The 21,842-nt window shown below is 40.2% G+C and overlaps 1 protein-coding gene and 1 long non-coding RNA gene across 8 annotated transcripts in view; one reads left to right on the top strand and one right to left on the bottom strand.

The window, feature by feature from the left end:
• KIF13A (kinesin family member 13A) overlaps window positions 1-19,914 on the top strand; it is a 119,119-nt gene extending 99,205 nt beyond the window's left edge. For 2 of the 7 annotated variants that reach the window (XM_017730679.1, XM_017730682.1), the window contains 15 exons: window positions 432-470; window positions 1,764-1,863; window positions 1,952-2,078; window positions 3,112-3,167; window positions 4,269-4,393; window positions 5,427-5,603; window positions 5,986-6,078; window positions 6,908-7,060; window positions 7,475-7,552; window positions 8,082-8,129; window positions 8,596-8,707; window positions 9,648-9,799; window positions 10,343-10,426; window positions 15,898-17,005; window positions 17,859-19,914. In XM_017730679.1, coding sequence (XP_017586168.1) covers window positions 432-470; window positions 1,764-1,863; window positions 1,952-2,078; window positions 3,112-3,167; window positions 4,269-4,393; window positions 5,427-5,603; window positions 5,986-6,078; window positions 6,908-7,060; window positions 7,475-7,552; window positions 8,082-8,129; window positions 8,596-8,707; window positions 9,648-9,799; window positions 10,343-10,426; window positions 15,898-17,005; window positions 17,859-18,145 — 2,739 coding nt within the window. In that variant the 3' untranslated portion in view covers window positions 18,146-19,914. Of the gene's footprint in view, window positions 1-431; window positions 471-1,763; window positions 1,864-1,951; window positions 2,079-3,111; window positions 3,168-4,268; window positions 4,394-5,426; window positions 5,604-5,985; window positions 6,079-6,907; window positions 7,061-7,474; window positions 7,553-8,081; window positions 8,130-8,595; window positions 8,708-9,647; window positions 9,800-10,342; window positions 10,427-10,797; window positions 10,843-15,897; window positions 17,006-17,858 lie in introns of those variants that run through there. The other 5 variants (XM_017730683.1, XM_017730680.1, XM_017730681.1 and 2 more) reach the window with 5 other exon arrangements.
• On the bottom strand, window positions 12,752-13,206 carry LOC108445828. The gene is made up of 2 exons (XR_001860810.1): window positions 12,959-13,206; window positions 12,752-12,848 (listed from the first exon to the last, which is right to left on the bottom strand). It is a non-coding gene; the product is annotated as an uncharacterized LOC108445828 (long non-coding RNA).
• Window positions 19,915-21,842: the final 1,928 nt, after the last annotated feature.

The following is a 21,842-nucleotide window of genomic DNA, read 5'->3' as shown; positions in this document are numbered from 1 at the left end:
AACAGTGATGGCAAAGAACAAGTGGAATGGGCCACCCAGGGAAGCAAGGTGCCTTTTGTCAGAATTTTTGCATTCAGTTCCACAAATAATTCTATACTTGGATACAGATGAAACTGTAAAACTTGAGATTAGTGATCTGCTTGCTCAGTTGTTTTTCTGGCACTGGATTCTGGGGGGGTTTTAAATTATCTTTTTTTTTTAATAAACATATTCACTAATACACAAATCATGGCTGAGCTGCTACAGTCTGTAATGAAAAAAAAAATCTTTCTACCTATTAATAAGACTAGTTATTTGAGTGTTGTGATTTTAACATTTTACAAGTTTGTGGCAGAAATATTTGTATTCATGTTTTGGATTATTTTTGTGAATTTCTGTTGAGCTAAATGCATGGGTTTTTGTGTTTTACAAAATGTATTTTCTCCTACCAGAAGGAGGAGGATGATGGTGGTGATATGGATAGTTACCAGGTATTGCTGCTGTTGCTGTCAATCCTGCGGCATGGGGCACAGCTAATGCTAATGGCCAGCAACTCTCAAATGAACAAGCAAAAGCGGCTTTGAAATACACACGTGCTGTGCATTTTAGAGGCTACCTGGGCTATAAAACACTGCTATTTCAGTTTACCTTGTGACTTCATACTCTTACAGTGTCCTCTCTTCTCTAGTACTCTGCAGTCAGCTCTCCTAACTGGCTACATGAATTGCTATGGGAATAAAAACTTTGAAACTTTAATTTAGAATGAAAGCAGTTTCCTATGAATATCACAGGGGAAAGAGCCAGCAGCTGCAGGCATCCTTTCCAGGCAAATTATGCAGCATAGGATATTTTGTTTGTTTTCTAAAGAAAATATCATAACCTTTTAAGTTGTGCAGTTTCCTGAAATGCTTGAGTGAGAGAGAGTGGAGGATGTGAATGGGGGGTAGATACAGAAGCTTCAGTGAAGCAATTTTGTTTTATTTGCACAAAACCCAGCTTTGACCCTGTTTTTCTGTGTGATAAGTCGCAATTTAGGCAGTATAACAGAAGACTCATTTTAAAAGGTGACAAAGAGCAGAAGAGGAAATCCCCCCCAAAGTAAAATAAATTTCAGATTTCTACATAGAAGACTTCTTTCTAATAGGCAGTCTTACAGAAGTAAAACCAGTTAGGTGAGAATGCTGACATCCCTTAAAATGATGTGTTAGGTTTCCTATCAATCTCAAAAATATAATTTAAAGGTACTAACTTCTTGCGGGCTGTTTATGCGCTTCCTGACATATCACAGAGAAGAACCAACCAGATTTTCTGTGATACCACAAAGCATGATTGCATGATGGGTTTTGTTTGCATGAGAAATCTTTTAATTGCACTGATAGCAGCTGCTAGCAATGGAATTTTGTGCAGGTTTGAGGGTATACTGACCTGTCTAATCTTCAGGAGAACTTATGATCAACTGATGATACCGGGTTTTCCTCTTCCATATGCTATTCAAAAGTTTGATTGCCACTTCTGTGAGTAATTAGCTCATGGTGTGTAATCTGTTCAGCAGCAGAGGCAGTCACATTTTCTTTTCTCCTGTTGGAATCTGAGACCTGAAAGCAAATAAACTTCCATTCATGGGTGATGAGGCACTTAATCAGTGTGCATGTCATTTGGGGGAAAAAAGTTTTCTGCATCGTGCAAGCCATTTAATATAAATTCTGATTAAATTACCACAAAATTCACTGCCCTTTATTCTTACCCACATAGTCTAGTGACTTTCTTCTCTGTTTCCATGTTAGGAAGAAGATTTAAACTGTGTGCGAGAAAGGTGGTCTGATGCATTAATAAAACGCAGAGAATACTTAGATGAGCAGATCCAAAAGATCAGCAACAAACAAGGTTTGCTTGAAGTCTCTGTCATAAGAACTTTATGCCCTATACCACAAAAAGTGTGTCTCGTGTGTAATCCTAATCTCTTCCACTGTAGAAAAATCTGAGGATGATATAGAACGGGAAGCCCGGCTGGTGGAGCAGTGGGTAGGGCTGACAGAAGAGAGGAATGCAGTGTTTGTTCCAGCACCAGGCAGTGGAATTCCCGGTGCCCCCGCAAATTGGTACGTTCAGAAAAGCCACTGGAGTTGTCAGCTTTTTGTCCATAAACTTTGTATGCTGCAAGGTACAAATCTAAGGATATTTTGGACTTTTCTGTATTTTCCTGTAATACTACAAACTGCTTTCAGCTGGGAGAAGGCTTAGAAAGTCAGGTGCTGTTCTGAATGTAAGAAAGATTTGCTTAGCAAAGATATTACATAGAGTAGCTTTGAAATAGCTTTCAAGGTTTGAAAATCACCTTTGAATATAATATAGTATTTTACAGCTTTATACAACTGAGAAGATTATCCAGTAGTTTGATTCCTTTCATAAAAGGAGTGATTGAAAGATAGATGGTAGAAAATGTGATAATGTCACTGATAAAGGGTGGAGAGGGAAGAAACTCTGATTTCAAAGGATGTTCTCTGTTTCTTCTGAATTTGCAATATATTTCTCTTTAGCTTCATTTAAATCTGTGTTTTAACTATGATCTTTGGACCTGACATGCAAAAATGAGGAATGCAATGTGTTGGGGTTTGGAAAAGTATGGACAAGAAATACTCCTCTAATTAAGTGCACACTAATGTCTCCAATAGTATTTGGGGAATAATGTAGCAATACTCTTTTCTCACCATTTTTCCCCTTACCCACCTGAAGCGTGCTGTGATCATATGACTAAAAGTGTGTTTATGGATATAAAGACTGACAGTAGTTACATATCCAGTTGTTTGAAGGGTTGCTGACCTTTATATATGAGATGACTACAACCAGTTAACTTCACAAGGAACAGAACAGGATGTTTAAAACTCTGGTCCTCACAGCAACTGCCACGTGCTCTGTGGTGTGAATTGAGTTTTGGCAAAGCTCTACATTTAGCTCTGCGTGTAGATAAACAAAATGCTGTCTGTGCCACACAGGCATTCAGAGGAGCCATCAAAATGCTGCCAGCTTTAGCCATTGGTTACAATTAATGAATATTGTAAGATGATCTGTTTGCCCAAATAAGCTTAGGTATGAATTTGCCTTCTTTGTTGCCAGCAGTTTGTTTTGTTTCAGGATTCCACCTGCGGGAATGGAAACACATATACCTGTCCTCTTCCTTGATCTGAATGGTATGTTGTAAAAACAGATTAAGAAACTTGGGGAGGGGGAAATGGGGGATTAGTTTGGGTCAATAAATTGTTAAATGGAAGAATGAACCTGAAAGGTGTAAGAAATAAACAAGTCCTGGCAATGACACTGTCTGATATGGCTTGTAAAGTGCTTTTTCTTCTGGTTGTGTATGTTGGCATAATTAAGCACAACTATTTTAGAAAGTCAGGGAACACAAGAGTACGGTGATAGGCTGTACAACAGCAAATAGCGTAAGAAAGCAAGCTTAGTTTGAATCAAACAGCAGATGAGGAAATCCTGTAAGCATTTTGATGTACAAATTCACATGTCATTAAAACACTGATGGAGAATCTCCCAGTGCTTTCAGAGCTCCTTCCACTGACATATCTCTAGAGTCTTAAACAGCTCATTTAATGAAGACTGTATTAGGGCTATAATGAGCATTTTTTAGAGAATCTAAGTGTTCTCCCTTTGAAGGCATTTAGTTGTAAATATGAGAAGAATATTGATATATATATTCTTAAGACACAGATACACAGTGTAAGTAACAAGAGAAGAGGTAGCTCCACATTTAAGGACTGTTTAGGAAGCAAGTCTAATTATAAACCTGAACATAGAGCAGAAGAGGATCCACAGTCCGTATCACATCCAGCAGTGAAGTGAGCTACTACACATATTTATATAGGCAATGCATCAATACCTGCTTTAGTGTATGCTTTTGGAAAATGCAATACCCTCCTCCTTCATCTGTGCTCACAAGGAATGTTTTTATCTTGGTTGTTTTTTTTTTTACTATCAGTAGAGATTAGCTGGCAAAAAATCAAATAGGATATTTAAACAGGTTGACTGTGTCATTGCACACCTTTTGTTTGTTTTTTTGTTTAGCTAAAAGCCTTATGCAGCCAGAACTGCTATTCTCAATTTCTTTTGTATGCTGAAATAATCTTCAAAATGCTGCATAGTAATAAGATAAAGTAGGATTAAATGTATTATGAATTATGGCTAGGCCTTTATTAGGACTTTGCATTACAACTTTGCCTCTGTATATTCATACCCTTTGATATAAAACTATTTCATTCTTTGTACATTTGTTTCATTAGCTGATGACCTCAGTGCCAGTGAACAACTTATAGGTCCCCATGCCTCAGGAGTTAACTCAATACTACCAAAGGAGCATGGGAGCCCATTCTTTTATCTACCGATCATAAAACACAGTGATGATGAGGTAAATTTTTAGCAAGCCTCCTTCTTGACAACTGCAGCTTGTGTTAATGCTTTCTTCTTATGTTTTATTTCCTACTTCTATGTATTTAATTATTATTATTACTACCCTTTTGTCTTAGAAGTACCATCTGTATCTAGTGCTGCCTTTATTTTCTGGCCTATTTATTTAGAATTGAAGAGAATATAACTTGTTAGCTCTTTTGCCTTAATTCAGAGATAACAAGTCTTAGCTCTTGGCAAAAGAATAATTCAACTGTCTGACTAAAAATCCCTTTTCCTACTTTCCTCACACCTTCATCATTCCTCTTGCAGACTCTTAGTTCTTCAGAAAAAACTACTTGATTTATTGTGCACACTAGGCAAAGCTTAATACTTAAATAAAACTTTTTTCATTTGTAGCACAAAATTACTGTTTTTTAAATATATGGCTTGGGAATTGTTGGAAATTAATGGTTCTGAATCCATTTTGGAATTTCTTTACTGACTCCTTCCATGTTCTGTGTCTATGTGCCTACTCAGGCCATTGTTTGAGACGTTTCCAGAATAAATGGGACAGCAGAGTTGGGGAGAAGGGAAACGGAAGGAAAAAAACCCCATTCTCCAGAACAGATGCAGGTTTATTCTGTTGGGAGCTGTTATAACCTAATCCAACATAGATGGAAGATTTTACATTGAAATTAATATACTTTTACTATAGTAGCAGTAGGATTTGTATTGCTTTATCCAGTCTTGCTTCTGCTTTCCTTTCTGTCTCCAGCTGTGTGAAGACTTTTTTTTGGGGGGCAGGGTTTGCACAGTGCAGGGATTGTGGTCATGATTGTTTGCCCCACTATCTTAACACCTCTTTTTTGCTTCTTCTGATAAATTCCTTGTTATGAAAAGGAGGTTTGACTCCACTTTGTTCAATGATGCTGATTTTTCTCTCATTAAGGAATTGTTTTACTTCAGGTTAAATCATTGCAAATGATACCTGTTGTTAGACTAATAAAATCTTTGATTTCCCTTTCCTTCCTCCACTTAATTTGTCTGCATAGGTTTCAGCCACTGCTGCCTGGGACTCTTCTGTCCATGATTCAGTGCACCTGAATAGGGTAACTCCTCAAAATGAGAGAATTTACTTAATAGTGAAGACTACTGTGCAGCTCAGTCACCCTGCTGCAATGGAACTGGTATTACGCAAAAGGATTGCAGCCAACATTTATAACAAGCAGGTAGAAAGTCCATATATTCTTTTATTCCTTGTTTTGTTTCATATTCTTAATTTAATGAATGTGCTTTCTTAGCTGCTTGCTTAATTTTATGAGTCTTACAAGAGGTAAATGAAAACTAGGTTTTTATAGGTTGCAGTGAAGCTGTGTACTGGTATATTTCTTTGAGCTGTCCATTTTTCAACTGATTGAACTTAGTAGTGTTGTATACCAAGCACAGTGCTGTAAAGAGTGCTTAAAATGTCATAAATGCTAAAAAAAGTAACTTAATAAATTATGATTCTGATTGCCTTTGTAATCAGATTTGGCATTGCACCTTTTTATTTCTTAGGATGTCATAAATAATAATTATCAAAACAGTAACTGAAAATTACTTTGTTTCTAGAGTTTTACCCAGAGCCTGAAAAGGAGAATATCCTTGAAAAATATATATTATGCCTGTGGAGTGACATATGAAATAGTATCCAATATACCAAAGGTAAATTATACTGTGTTTCTCTGGCAAATTCACAGAAACCAATGGAATTGACCTACTGCAGTGGGTGATACTGATTAGAAAGTAAATGTCATGCTTTGCTGATATGAGGCAGCTTGCCAAAGTGGATATACTGAAGTTCAGTGTGAGATCATGTTTATCTTTAAACAGTTGAAAACTGTGGGGATTTATTTTCTCTTCCACTGTGTTTAACTGAGTTTTTGTAGCAGAGTTATTTTTGAAAGCCCATTAGTGTCTACAGGGAAAATATAGGGGGTACTCCGAGGAATGTTCAGGTCTGTGAAACAGAATAGCTGGGAAGCTGAGTTCACAGGAATATAAATTACTTTTTATAGAAAAAACTCATACAAGTTGTAAATGTACTATAAGATTTATTTTAAAGGTAAACAAACTGGACAAATGAAAACATAAATAGTCTTGTCACCATGTAATTGTCACCTTGTTGCAGTACTACTTAAATTTTAAACTCTAGGGAAATCACAGAATATTTTAAGATTTGGGAAGGAAATTATATTTCCTTGCCTAGGAAGTTGTCATTAGTTGAGCCTTAACATACACAGTTTCAGGTTATATATGCATTATTTCTGGAAGTGCATTTACTACAGCAAATGCTCAGAACTTCTCCTAAGCTTGATCTCTTCAGCATCATTTGCATCTCTATTGAAAAGCCCTGCATCATTGTAATTAGGTTTGCTGCTAAGTTTGAGATGCCCAATTCAAGTTAATTTCTGGATTGAACTGGTCTGAAAAAGTGAACTAACACAATTGGCTTTACTTTTTGAAACCTTCAATGGTGTAACTTCTACTTTAGGCTACAGAAGAAATTGAGGATCGTGAGACCTTAGCACTGATGGCTGCAAGGAGTGAGAACGAGGGCACATCCGATGGCGAAACCTACATTGAGAAATACACACGTGGTGTGCTGCAAGTGGAGAACATTCTGAGCCTTGAACGACTAAGACAGGCAAGGAAAAAGCATTTCTTGCAGCCTTTGTGCTAGATTATGAGAATTCAAGAAGAGATGATTGACCTTTTAAAAATACTGTGTTACTTTTCTTTTTTAGTTGGGGGTTGTTTTTTGAGATCGTTGGACAGATAAATGTAAGACTAAGTTACTTCTGTGAAATGGAAATTCCCAGTGGCGGTGGATGTAGTAACTAAAGCTGGCAATGCTGTAGTACTCAGAACCTGAACAGGCAAAGGGCAAAGAATGAATTGCAGACAGAAGCTTTGGTGGTTGTGTGTGCAAGTTAAGATTTGTGAATGCAGGCCCTGATTGCTGCTGTTAGCTCCACTGAAAAAAAGTCCCTATCCTGCTAGCTCAGTTCTCCTGAGGAGACCATGGCATTGCTGTTAGTGTTTTGTTCTCTTTACACAGGCAGTCACCGTCAAAGAGGCTCTCTCCACCAAAGCCAGGAACATCCGCAGGAGCATCAGCACTCCGAATGTGCACAACGTAAGGACCCTTCATCATCCAATGCATTAGCCCTGATGGGGCAGGGGGCTGCTCTCTGTGTGCTGATGTAATGCTTGCACAATGAGATACGGTGATGATTACTCTGTGCTGGGACTAACCAGCCTATGGAAAGCGGTCATGAAGTGAAACCCCTCCCCACCGTCCTAGGAGATAACAAAATTAACAGGGAAATGGGAGGGTTGGTTGAAACTCTTCTCCTTTTATAAGGATATCCATTTAGGAAGTAGTTCACAATGACAACTGCCCTGATTCAGATGACTATTATCTTCAAGTCCCTTTTAACTTTTTTCACAGTGTAAAGGGGTAGTTTCCATTTTGTGTGCATTTTATGTGATCTCCTCTCACCCACTCATACAGCAGAAATGTAGATGTCTTTTTACATAGTCTGGTCTGAAAAGAGGGAACAAAAGAGTTATTAGGACTAAATGATCACAGTGTTTCCTCAAGGTATTGTATTTCATAAATAAAAGGCAGGCATTTTGTCATTCTATCTGTTGGTGTTCCGTAGGTGTCCTGTAGCCGGCTGGATCTTTCTGCCTGCGATGAAGATGACAAGGTATGGAAACATAGCAGCAAACAGCTCACATTCCCAGATTTCCCACCCCCACCAGAAGCAAGATATGTTTGAGAATTGAGGGGGGGAAAAAAAGGAAAATAGAAATATTTTTCCCTTTAATAGTATTTAAAGCAGTTGATTTACATAATATATCTTCAAAGTTCTGCACCAATTACATAAAATTTTGCATTAAACCTTATTGTCCTTCTCTGCTTTTCATATTGGAATTATATAAACTGATATTTAAGAAAGAGAGCAAAACTTTAAATACTTACTTACCAGCTAATTAGCTTTTAAACAATCCATTTTTGTGCAACAGGAAAATTGTCTGAAGTCAGTAATTGACATACCTTTGGTTTGTGGGGTTTGGTTGACTTTTAAAAAAAACAAACACCTAAGTTTAGCTATTATTTTTTCCACATTTGCCTGCATCATCACGCAGATGTATGTATTTTTGGTTTTTTAGGGTTGGTCTGAAAGTCACCTAGATATATCTGACTGTTGTTCCAGTTATCAAGACGTATCATGCTATGGTACTTTACCCAGGGAGTCACCTCGCAAGAGCAAAGATGGCAGTGGTGAGACTTCATATATGTAATGACAGTGCTGGTGGATTTTTATTTACTGCATTAAATTGAAAATTAAGTTCCCAATGCTCTTTTCCTACAAAATCCGTTATCCAGCTTCTACTTCAGGAGCTAAATGTAATCCGGAAGTAGGGGAGAAAGGGAGAAATGCATAAGACATCCAGGAAAGGGTGTAAAGTTGAGGGTATCCAAAAAACCAAGAGGAGGGCAGAAGAATGTGCTAAATATAAATCAAAACTGTAGAGGAAAAAAAAAGAAAAAAACCCACCCAAAACAAAACAAAAAATGACAGTCACACAAAAGAACAAATGGCAGCTGCTGTTGTTTTATGAATTTTAAAATAAAGGTGCTTTTTTTAAAGTGGGAAGTGTCCTTAGACAGGTTCTTTACATGATATGTGGATATTGGCAGTGCCTCTGTGTCGGTGTGTCACAGGTGCCTTATTTCCTTTAGGTCACATTGCAGCATGCTCTTTTTGACCAGGTGGTGCAGGTAGAAATACCACTGCAGTAAAGTGGGACTGAGGGCTTATTCATCACTTCCTTGCTTATAATTTCCTTTTTGATCATCCCGGCTGTGCAGGATGGCTGGCTTGGTTACAGGGCAGATTTGCAGTGTTGTGGGCAGAGGTCAGGTGAGGCACAGGAAAAAAAGAGTTTCAAGGATACTTCCCACTGTTTTTATGACCAAGATGAAAAGGAGAAATGTTGGAGCCTCAGAATGGAGGGGGCAGATACTGCTGTTTTCTGCTTTCCTTCTATTTCCAGATTTCTCTGAGGATCTCACTGAACTCTGCATTATTTCATGCCTAGGCCAGTGGTTAAATACTAAAACATGGACATTTCTCTGTAGCCAGCAAGTTATTTTGAAATATGCTTTTGCAGTCAGGATATGAAGAACTGAAATACACTATTTTTGCTTTTTTACCTAGGTGTTGTAGCAGAGAATTCCCATGCTTTAATGGCCAGCCCTTTTAAAGCATTTTCTCCCCAGCCACCAAAGTTTTTCAAGCCCTTAATGCCAGTGAAAGAGGAACATAAAAGGAAGACCCCACTTGAAAGCCGACCTCTGCTTAGTCAAGAGGTAATCTTTGAAAACCACCTGCTTTTTTAAAGGCGATGGAGTGATTTTGTGTACTTGGCAAATCATTTGCATCTGTTGCAACAGAATTTTGTAATTCTCTGGTAAAATTATTCAGGCCACTCTTTATATGTGGTGGAGTTTTGCTGTTTGCTTTTTACCTGAATACTGGGTTTGTGGGTTTTGGGTTTTTTTTACTTCTTGGTAAGTATTCTCCTCTACAGGATACTTCTGTTCTAAAGTAGCAGTAACCTACCTTTTTTTTTAATTCTTCAGTAAGATGTTGGTGTGGTTTTTTTCATAGATCAAACATAATTCTGTGAAACTATTCTGGGGTGGTTATAATTCTGGCCTTTATTCCTCACCCTCAAACTCTGGGAGGAGCGCATGAGTTTCCCTACCCATTAACTTGAATTTTGATGCCTATGTGGCCAGCATGGGTGTTTCACCTTCATCTCGTCTCACACCTTTCTAACTTGGCACCCATTTAGCACTGTGGTCAGAGCTGTGGTTTGTGTGATGTGTTGTGTGTCTCAACCTTTGCAGAGCATGCCTCCATCTCAGGTGCACTGTGCTGGCTGTTCTGTGCCTGCAGGAAGCAGTGCCAGCAGCATGCCTGAGGAGAAGATTGTAAGTTTTGTACCAGTGTCTGTCTTGAGGCCTGGTGGTGGGCTCAGAGCCATTTGGTGGTGGGCTTGAGGCACTCATGCTACTGCAGCAGGAAAAAGAAGTCATGATGTGGATATAACCACTTGTGAGTGATTGTAGGTTATGGTTAAAACAGTGGCTTGTCTGGCTTGCAAATGCACTCTGTCATTGGAACTAACTCCACTGGGTTTTGTGTTTTGTTTTGTTTTGGGTTTTAATGTTTATATGTCATTCGTCTTGTGGGGTGGGGGGAGAGGGGAGGCTGTAGTGTTCACAGGGCACAAATGATCAAGTAAAGGATTGGTTAGTGAGCCATGCTGTTGTCACTCTAATATACCTTGTATGTTACCTAGATTTTGTGACTATACCCCAGAGTAAATGGAATGATCCCATTTGGTGTAAGTAACTGTGCATTTAGGTGTGGGTACACTTTAAAAAGCTTATAATTGCCTGGCGTGGAAGTAATATGACTAAAATAAGACTGCCGCTCTTAATTAACCTGCAGCCTGTCTTCATCATAATTCAGGTGGAAATTGAGGTGGAGGGATTTTGTTTTAATCTTCATCTGCTAAATCCTTTTCTCACTGCTGCTTCAACAAAAGTGTATCATCATTTCTGCTGTATGATGGTTTTGGTTTTGGGGCTGTGGAACATGGCTGCAAATACTTGCTTTAATCAGAGCTATAGATTTAAAATTCAGAACCTTCAAATTATTTCCTGTAAGTGTTATAGGCCACCTTTCCACAAAATGCCAGTGATGGATTCTTCCTATTCAAAAGTTATTTTCACTCCTACCATATAGCCAAGCCATTAAAAAACTGTTCCGGATTTCTAATGCTATTTTGTAGGTTGTTAGACCAAGGTATCCCGAGTGCTGTGTATATTTGAAGCTTGGCTCCTGGGTTTGGGTGGCAGCTGTTTTACTCTTGATCATGTTAATTTTCTGTAAGGTAGCTGACGTGCTGACTCGCACTGAGTCACTGATACAAATAGCATGAAGGTATTTGGAAGAAAAAATCTAGTGGGTTGAAAAAACATCCCTTGGAAAGTAAGTTGTTACAAAACTTTCCGTAGCAACTTGAGGGCAGTTTAAATCCCTTGAGTGAAAACAAAGTCCCACCCCATGCATGCCCTGAATTAACCCAGGCACTTGCCTGTGCTGCTTTCCACAGATATGCAGAAGCTTTCAGAGCTAGAGAAAGGCAATATCCTGCCACCAAGCTTTCCAACTAGAAGGGAGCTAATTCACTGAACACTGTAAACCTGCTGTAGCCAACCATGGAAAGAGCAGTTCTTTCAGTTCTCCGCTGCTTGCTCCTGCTGGCTTCTCCCTTGTATCAACACAACTTTTTGTTTGGTTGCATAGGAAGTCAGATCAAGGGAACTGATCCACCCAGTTAATGGCTTGACTACCATGGAGTTATAGTTCATTTGGATCTACTCCTCTCTCTGATGACCTTTTAGACCATTGAGTGGGTCCTGGGGAGACAGGCAAGAAGTAGCAGCCGCTAGTGGGGAGGAGGTTGACGTGCCTACTTTGCAGAGTCCTGCCAGCCTGTGGTGGTGTGTTTAGCAAATGGTGCTTCTGGAGTGTTTTATCACTTTAGGAAAGAAGCCTTTGTAGGATGTAGGCTTCCCAGACTACCCCATTTTTCAGAGCTGCAGTGAGTCTTATGTTTTAACTAGGCTGGAGTATTCCAATATTCAAAACACATCTGTCAAAGGAAGGGGGGGGGAAAAAAAAAGCAGTTAACAAAAAATATTTTTATTCAGTTGGCCTGAAATAGAGCATTCAACCTGAAATTTCAGAGAGTACTTACACATGCTTGATAATGCAGCTATATCAAAACAGCATGATATAGGGGCCTGTTCTATATAATACAGGAATGCAGTGGCTTATGTTAAGGTCAGATGGAATGTTTTCATATTAAGTGTATTTAAATACTGCCAGTAATTAACATGTCCAAGGTGGGGTTGGCTAAGAGGAAAGCCTCCTAGCATGCAATAAAAATTGAGGCACCAGTGATGCAACCACTAGGTAAGTATTACTGATTTTTAAATTAGTAAAATGGGAACTAAGTTGTTATGGTTACTTGAGAGGTGTAATTTAGGGATTTGAAAGCTCGGATGCTTTAACTTCTAATGACACAGTATCTCTGTTACAAAGCAGGTGTAGGGAAGCTGCTCTGTGCTCTTGCTTATTTTGCTTCTTTACTGCTAGGACTTGATGTATAGTCTTGTCTCCTTAGTTCTTGCTGTCATGGCCTTTCTGTTACCAGTTCTTAAATCTGCTTTTCATTATAGTCATTCTGTTACATCCCAGGGAAGTTGCTGAAGTTTCTTGAGCAGTTTTGCAAAGATTTTATCTTTATTTATACCAGTAGCCTGAGCTGTACAAAGGCACCTTCTTTCTTTTTTTCTGTTACATCCCAGGGAAGTTGCTGAAGTTTCTTGAGCAGTTTTGCAAAGATTTTATCTTTATTTATACCAGTAGCCTGAGCTGTACAAAGGCACCTTCTTTCTTTTTTTCCCCAACATCTCACATCCACAGAAATTTGAAGAACTCTGAAATTGCTTTGTTTCTGGAATTTCCCAATCAGGAAACTTAAGAGGAGCTCTGAAAAGAAGTATGTCTTGTCCCCACCAGGGGCATCTTTTGTCTGTCACAAGGTGGTGTCTCAGAACCTATTCGCAGCATTCTTCATAGCCCATGTCCTAGTAAGAAGATTGGTTCTCTGTACCTTAGCTTTTGTACTTGTGATGACAGATAACCCTGAAATGGCACATGACCAACACTGTGGTTACTTGTTTGACCTTTCCTAATCAAGTCACCAATGTCAGTGTGTCTGCACAGCTGTTTCTCAGTTACAGCCTCTTAACCAGTCTGATTCTGAACAGGGACACCACCAATTTGGGTTTTTTTCAGTCAAATGAGGAATCCTGCAAGTTTCAAAGGAGACACAAAAAACTCTGTTATAAAAATACCTTTTGGTCTCAAGGGGACATTTAGCTAGTATCGACTAGAAATACTTCCTTCATTAAATGTTTATTAGTTTGGAGTTCATATATAATCTTCAACTTGAAAAAGTATATTTGATAAAATCTTAGTATTTTTAAAAAAAACCCCAAACTATAGGGTTCTGCATAGAATAAAACTTTGTTTTGCATAAGTAAAAAGGGCAAAAGGAAAGAAATATGCAGAATGATTAAGAACACGTCCCTCAGAGATGTGCAACTGGTATCCTGCAATACGTAAAAAAGATGTTTTGCATAAGGCTTTAGTGCTTGGAAGGGTATTCTTAGTCTCAGGAAAGCAGGTATTAATTTTTTCCTTCACTTCTAAAGGAGCTGTGGGTTTCAGATGTAAGTAGCAAGATTTTCAGTAGTATAAATAATACTCAATAATGACATTTCTAACACTGTTGCTCCTCTTCAGAGAAATAAATAATTGCAGACTAAAGCCTTCATCCAAATTCTGTATGAGAAATAACTCTGAAACCATGCTGTAAAAATTAGTCAGCAAAGGATGCCAAGCCTTTACTTGAGCAAGTATTAATAATCTGAAATGTGGTTGGATTTGTCAGATATACTTAGACAAGTAGAGACATCCTGTTCAGATACTGATAGCTGTGCCAACAAAAAATTAATATTATTGATAATCTTGAGTCATCTTAAGAGGCAACTCTGTGTGGGTGATACTGAATTCTGTTTTTATTCATGAGTTTGAACATGATAGGAACGGAAATGAGACCTTGTGACAGATAAGGGCTGTCTGACCTATGGGGAGAGGCTGGAATATCTGGACCTGTTTGGTTTTAAGGAGACCAGTCACAGGGGCATCTTACCAATGTATAAAAACACCTGATGGGCCAAGGCAGACTTTTCAGCAGTGCCCAGTGACAGAACATGAAGCAAATCAAAACACCTGAGATTATTCCATCTAATCACAAGATGGAACAAGAAAACATTTTGTCTACTGTGAGGGGAGTCAAACACTGGAATGAGTTGTGCAGGAAGGTTACAGAGATCTCAAAACCCGCCCAACTGGACACTGTCTTGGACAGCCTGCCCTGGCTGACCTGGCTTGAGCAGAGGGCGATTGGGCTAATTGATCTCAAGGAGTGCTTTCCAATCCAAACAATTCTGTGGTTATTCTGACATGGGCAAACTGAGCAAATCTGTTTCCTGTCTGGGCATTTGAAGTTTTGTTACGCAGTTATTTGAGCAGTCTTGGCTGTTATGAAGTGTAGGAAACACTTTCAAGAGGATGCTTATCCTGATGTGTTGGCACTCCATGGTCATCTGGTTAACTGTTCTGCTTTTCCTTTGACATTGGTGAATTAAGGTGTCTGAAAGCATCCAGCTACTTCAGATACCACACAGATCTGCCTTGATTAGTATTTGAAATCTGTGATGCAGATAAAGGAACTGAGAAATAATAGGTGCTTAAGTTTCTTTAAAGTACTTCAGCAGTTTTCATTTTTCCTAAAATACAATTATTTCTAGTAGAAATTTGCTGTAAACTAACCATTCTTAATATATATGTCTGCATATACATATGTTTATACCCACATATATATGTATAAATGAAGACATATATGTATATAAAAAAGGAAGTACTTAAAAAAGCATCCATATGGAGTCCTGCCTGCAGTATTTTATCTTGGGGGAGCAGCCCTACCATGTTGCTGGATTCTTTCTCAGATGCACCTTTACAGACTGAAGTCCTAAGCTTCAGATGGACTCTGTGAAAGCCACATCTGTGGTCTGGTCATGGTGCATCCCCACTCATCACCAAGAGGAAATTCAGGGAGGCACCTCCAAATTCTGCCAGGTTGATTAGCATCACTTATTTCCCTCCAAACATGTACATTTATGGGTACAAATGCTTCCTTGAAGGTTCACTATAATACTTGATCTTTTTGCTTGTATATTCTAACATCCTGAACATGTTCAGGTGGGATAGCCAGGGGTAAGCAAAATTATTTTGCCGCACTGATATCAGGTTAACAGAAAATCCCATTGTGCAAAGTTTTTAACAATCCCAAAGTTTTTAATAATCTATATTGTAGCAGGGACTCTGTAAGGCCTTTTTCCATTCAAATTTATGTTTATCTTGTTAGCTGGTGAATTAGCTCTATACAGTACCTTCAGTAGGTTTAATTAGTCTAAATCATGGCAGAAAAAAAGTTTGTGGATGGAAACATACAACTTTCCTTTTATTGCTTTATATTTTCTGAACTGTTTAGAATTTCTCAAAATTGAATAGCTCAGTGTAGATAGGATACGTTCCCAGCAACTCTTTTCCATGGTGTCTTCCATTCTTCAGTTAAAGAATATTAAAGGTATATATTTCTCCATGCTCAGAAAGGAAGAAAATCAAGGATGGTTAGTTTATTTTGAAAACCTTGCTGTCACAGGTTCCTAATCCTAATTCCTCTCTTCATTTGCAGGACTCTGAGGAGGAAGACAGTGAGTTGGAGGCCATTAATAAGAAACTGATAAGTCCACAAAGTTTTCAAAATTTCCGGCCTTATGTACCGGAGGAGTTTGCTGACTTCAGTATTTACAATGCTAGCTTGGAGAACAGGGAGTGGTTTTCCTCTAAATCAGACTTCATGAGCTCACGTGTTCTTGAGAAAGAGGTATCCCGCAGCCCCACCACTAGCAGCATCACTAGTGGCTACTTTTCCCACAGTGCCTCTAACGCCACCCTGTCTGACATGCTTGTTCCCTGTAGTGATAGCACAGACCAGCTAGCCAGTCACACCAAGGAGCTGGACTCTAGTGATCCCTCAGGATCATCCCTTGCACATGATTTAAGATCTTCTTCGAACAAGGAATGTCGAGAGTTAGAGAAGGAGTTAGCGAGAGAGAAGTTACCTGTGTTACCACTGAAAGAAAACAGTGCCTTAGCGGAGCAAGTACCACTGTCGTTCAGTGCCACTGACAGAGACTCTCAGCAGTTACCCAGAGCTGGATCCCTCTCAGCTCTGAGTTCCTTGGATGGCAAAAACACCATTGAATTTTCAGCACGTGAGGTGACAGTTGAGCACACGACGGATGTTCTGGAAGATCACTCCTTTACTGAGTTCATGGGCGTTGAAGATGGGAAGGACTTTGACCATTCAGCAGCTCCACAGTCGTGTTCCCTTCTGTCCTCTAATGGAGTGAGCGCCTTGGAGTCACCCCAAGGCCCTAGCAAGGGACAGAGCAAGGGGCAGAGCACGTGCACAGGCCAGCAGAGCTCTGCAGCAGCAGCAGGTGACCGGCTTGCAGATGCTGTGGAAAGCCCTTTTGGTTCTGGACTGGTGAAAGACACTTCAGACCCTGAGACTTACCCCGATGCTTCTGTGGAGGATTATATTACGAAGGACCACTTGGATGGTTCCGATTGTGAAGAAGGTGCTCCTGCAGATCAAGGCCATGTCTTGCCGAGCTGGGTGGCCGTGGGTGAGCAAGTCTGTGTTGGAAGTAATAAGATGGGCACAGTAAGATACATTGGAACGGTGGATTTTTCAGCTGGAATCTGGGTTGGAGTTGAACTCAGTGTTCAGCTGGGTAAGACTAAATGTGTTCTGGGTTATCTATGCAGCTAGTGTGACCAATTTTTAAAGTCTCAGTACAATCGTTCCTTCCCATTCAGTCCTGGGAAGTACCTCCAGCTTCATGAAGCTTGGTGTCTGGTACACCCAGTTCTCATCTTCTTGGTTATAGGGATGCTCTGATTCCTTTTTAACTGTCTGAAAGCCCTGCTTTTGCATGTTGTGGTAGTTCCCCATTGGTACCCATATGTTTTTACAGATCAGAGAAACAAGCAAAGCCTAAAATTGGCAGATTTTTTTAAAATCAGTGTGCGCACATTCATGAACAGTGCTAACAGTATGCATCACTTGCCAGATAGGTTTGCTGTCCGTGGCTTTTAGAGATTTATTATTGTTTTCCACTGGGGAAAGATGAATTCCAGAGCACAGGTTTTCTTTATCTTCACTTTGGAGGGGTCAGAAAAAGTCAGTGCTCTGCAAGCGTTAAGAGACTTCTATGGAAATGCTGTTTCTAAGATGTTTTTAGTAGTTTGATAATATCACTTATGCCAGAAGTTTGTCTCCAGCTAAAATTTAAGCTTTGCAAGCAATTTGTTTTGAGGACAGTTTATTTTGCAAAATGAACACGTGCTTGACTTTTTAAACTGTTAGTTAACAAAGCAATATTTTAGAAAATAATCTTTTCGATCTCATTTCAAGCCCTTCTTTCCAGGTTTTGTTCTCCCTAGTGTATGGTGAGCATCTGGCTCCCAGCAGGAACAATCTTGACTATTTGACAGATAATCAAAGCTATTCACACTTCAGGGCCTCAATTGTATGTGCTCATGGCAGTACCAGCATTTAATCCTGTGCATTTCTTTCCCTTGAAGGGAAGCACGATGGAATTGTGAAAGGCAGAGAGTACTTCCACTGCAAACCTCGACACGGTGTTTTCGTTCGTCCAGGGCGCCTCAGCAAAGCACCAGCTCCCGCAAGGAAATCAAGTAGCACTTCCCGGTCTCAGGCATCTTCCACTTCAGAGAAACGGAAGAGTTCTGTGCTTCAAAGCTCATCAGTCACTCCCAAGACAGGAGGAGATGTCCTCTGCCATTCAGGAGATGCAGCGGCTTCTGCTTTTTCTAGGAAACAGGAAAACAGGAAATCTTGGATTAACTAAACTGCAGTATTTTTGCACTTACTACACGCATCACTGTGTAGAAAACTTTACGGATTTTTGAAGCTATTGTACATTTTAACCTGTCCATACAGAATGTGTATTCTCTAGAGTCCTTGACTTAATTCTCTAATTTTTTATAAATAATATATATATTATATATATATGAATGTGTACCTATAGTTTGTCTGCCAGTGGGCAGATACGGCTGCACACTAAAACACAGTTAAAGCTGATCTGTAGATAACTGAGGTACTGGACTATTTGTTACGCAACAACTTGGGAGATATATTTTAAACAACAAAAGATATTTTATTGAGGAAAAACCAGGATGTAAATCCGTATTTGGAAAAAAAAACCCCAACCGCTACGGTTTGCTGTTCTTAATTACCAAAGAACTTGTTTTAGACTGACATATTTGCTGTTTATATCTTTCTATTGTAAATGTTTTAACTGGTAACTTGGTGCCATGTTTCTTTCAGTCACTGGGCACCGTGCAGCCTTATGTTCCATGTTTAAGCACACTGAAATATCCAACTGCTTCGTATGTTTTGTCTTCCTAGAGGCCTGCCACTGTGCTGACTTGGCATTGGAATGACTGACGATGCCTGAAGCTATGAGTCTGGCATTTCACATGTTAGCGTGAGCCAGCCGGGCAGTTTGACTGCAGAAACAGTATTACTGCAAGGATGTGAGAGGACAACATTTTTGGTTTTTTAGAGGGTTTTGGGTTTTTTGGGTGTGGGGGTGGGGAGAGAAATGGGAAATAAAGAAGCAGTAAATGGATCATGACTGCAAACTTTGCACTTGTTACTTGTTGGTTATTATCAAGATGAAATAGAACCTGCTAAAGTAATTTTAATCTGTAAAGTTTATTTTAATAATGGGAATGATGGAGGGATTTATGTCTGGTGCTCATGAATTCCTAAGAAGGTTGTTCCACATGTAGATACTGTAGATGCCTGTACAAGCATTCTGGATATTTGTAAAGCAACATGGTAAAAAATGAGTGGAGTGAATGGCCTGCTGTATCTTTTCTTTGTTCCTTAGCAAGTGAATGATTGAGATACCTGGGACCTTACTGAAAAGCTGCTGTTCTTTCTTTGATTGTTGTGTACAGTAAGCGGACTCTCGTATTTTACTATTTACTGTAAAGAACTGTAATTTATATACTGCCATACTGTATTTAATTGGTGCAGACCTATTGTGTGTTAGAATACAGACTGTTTACTTGGGATTTAAGAAAAAAATGTTTTGCTTGTGTTTGGTACAATTAGGCTTCACGCTCAAAGAGAGAGCTGTTTCTAGCTGGTGCTGCTCAGATGCAAAGGACTTGGTAAAAATGCTGAAGGACAGTGTGGCTGGAGTGGAAGACCAGATGGTATTAACCCATGTTACCACTGAGCCTCAGAGGAGAATAGCAGCCCCCTGCTGTGGATGCGTGTTCCTCACCTTCTCCTTTCCCTGTCCCTCCCAGGAGGAGGAGCGGAGCCGGGGAACGCCTGCCAGAGACGAGCGTCATGTGGGTCAAGGGGAGATGGGACAAGTTCCTGGAAGACAGACAAGAGAGGATCATTGCTAAATATGTAAAGGCCTCAGCTGCCTGCAGCACGGTTGGCAGCTGGGAGGGCAATGTGCTGGGGGGAGGCAATGAAAGGAGGGGCTGTGAAGTGCAGTGCACTTGCCCTTGCCATGGTTTTTGTCTCTTCTAAGACAGGATTCTTATGTGCAAATTGATTTTGGTGAAATGCATATCTTTACAGAACAGTTCATGCTTCTGGTGTCCACCTAGTGTTGCTCTCACTGCATTAATGACACTGCTGCTGGAGGAAACTACTGTGACAGAAAAAATATTATACAGAATTATTTTATCAGGCACAGATGATTGTAGAACACTGCCAGCTACCAACACCAAACACCCCACTGTCTTGAAGTTAAGTTTAGACGTCACTTTAATTTTAATCTTTTTATAAACCTTTTAGCAAATCCACTTACACATTTGCATTAACATATTTGTCCAGGGCCACTACAAACAATTTTGAAAATCAATGTGGCCGTTTTCTTATGGCAAACATTCAGTATTTACACCAGGTTAGCATCAGCCAGCATCAGCTGGGCTCTTCATTGTTTCAGACCACTGAGAATACAGAATGCATGATTGATTGCTTCAGAAACACTGTGATAATTGGGCTGTTGGAGTAGGCAAGCTGTACGTGCCAAAGAGACCAAAGCAAGCCAGCCTCGTGTCCTTCTGCACCCGTTTCACATAACCTGTGCTACCGTGAGTTCCCTTTTTATTAAAAAACTCTACTTTTGCAAACCTTGCATGTTAACATGCCCTTCCCTGGGTTGATGTAATGTTAGAAGGAGCACATATAATGAGTCCAATGATGTGATAGGAAAATGAAAGCTCTTTGGTTGATGTGCTCCTCAAAACTCTAGTACATAAACAGAACCTTTTTTTCCTGTTAGCAAGGTTAGACTAGGAATTTGCTGTCTTGAACTTTGGATTCAAAGTGGAAGAAAATCATGGTGATAGTGCAACTGCGAATTCCTTTTTTTGTTGTTTTTAATATTAACTAGCTGCTAAAATACACTGCCTAATAAGCACGGTATACAGTCTGTAGCAAGATCTCAATTTAAAAAAACCAAACAAACATCAGTCATGATACTGAATAACAGTATGCAAAGCCAATCCCTCAATCAACAAACCTGCCATCCTGTTTGTTTCCTCAGTCCTCACAGAATTACTGGATTTTGACCATCAGGGTGGTAGGAATGCTGAGATCACGCTGGCCTTCACCCTGTTTTCTGAGTTTATAATGTGCTGTTTTTCCGAGCATGCAAGCCTGTATGGAGGCACGGAGTACTGAGGGAGCAGCTGGCACAGCCCAGCAAGCACCAGCACAAGCGTTTAGTCAGCACCACTCACTGTCTCAAGGTTCCCCCACCAAAGGCTTCCTTCGAGTTTGCAGCTGGAGGCAGAGTACAAAATGCTGCTACTCTGTAAACAATAACAAGTGCCATGGAGCAGTGTAATGAGAGAAACGTCGGCTGCCAGCCTCTGGGTGTTCCCTCTCCTGCCCTCAGGTGAACTCGCTCAGGTAACGCGTCCTGTGCCATCAGGAGCGGGAGACGGGAGCTGCCCCCGGGGCTGGACAGGCTGCTGGTGGGCTTGAAAGAGCACGGTGGGACTTGCCTTTCAGCCTTTCCCCTCTGCGGGTACATGTTTTGGGGGCCTCTTCATCTGCCTAGCTGGTAATTTACAGAATCCAGAGGGAGGGAGAAAAAAAAGTGTCAAAATCTCTGACTGAAAAGGACCGTAACGATTTAGGGTTGTTGGGGAAGGGTGCAGAGGAGGTGGCTGGATGAAAGCAAGCGCTGCCTTCTTTCTGCAGCAAAACATGCTAAAAGCAGCTTTTCTCGTTAAAAAAAAAAAAAAAAAGTGGAAATCGTGTGCTGTCCAAGACCAGCGCAGTTTTCATCCGTGGACGCGTAAACTGCGAACGCCTTGAGGGTGGACCGCGGAGAGGGATGACGCTCCAAAGCCATCCAGCCTTCCTGACCTATTTGCGTATCACTCCAGCTCATCCACGCATCCACCCCGCCTTAACACCGCGGCTCCTGCTCCGCGGGAGGGCGGGGCGGCGCCGAGGCCCGGCCCTTGCCGGCATCGCGGGGCGGGACGTGCGAGGCCGCA

Source organism: Corvus brachyrhynchos, unplaced genomic scaffold (assembly GCF_000691975.1).
Source record: "Corvus brachyrhynchos isolate BGI_N302 unplaced genomic scaffold, ASM69197v1 scaffold43, whole genome shotgun sequence".
In the NCBI taxonomy this organism is placed as follows: Eukaryota; Metazoa; Chordata; class Aves; order Passeriformes; family Corvidae; genus Corvus; species Corvus brachyrhynchos.
The sequence above is the reverse complement of the archived record's forward strand: the minus strand, read 5'-3'. Positions and strand labels throughout refer to the sequence as shown.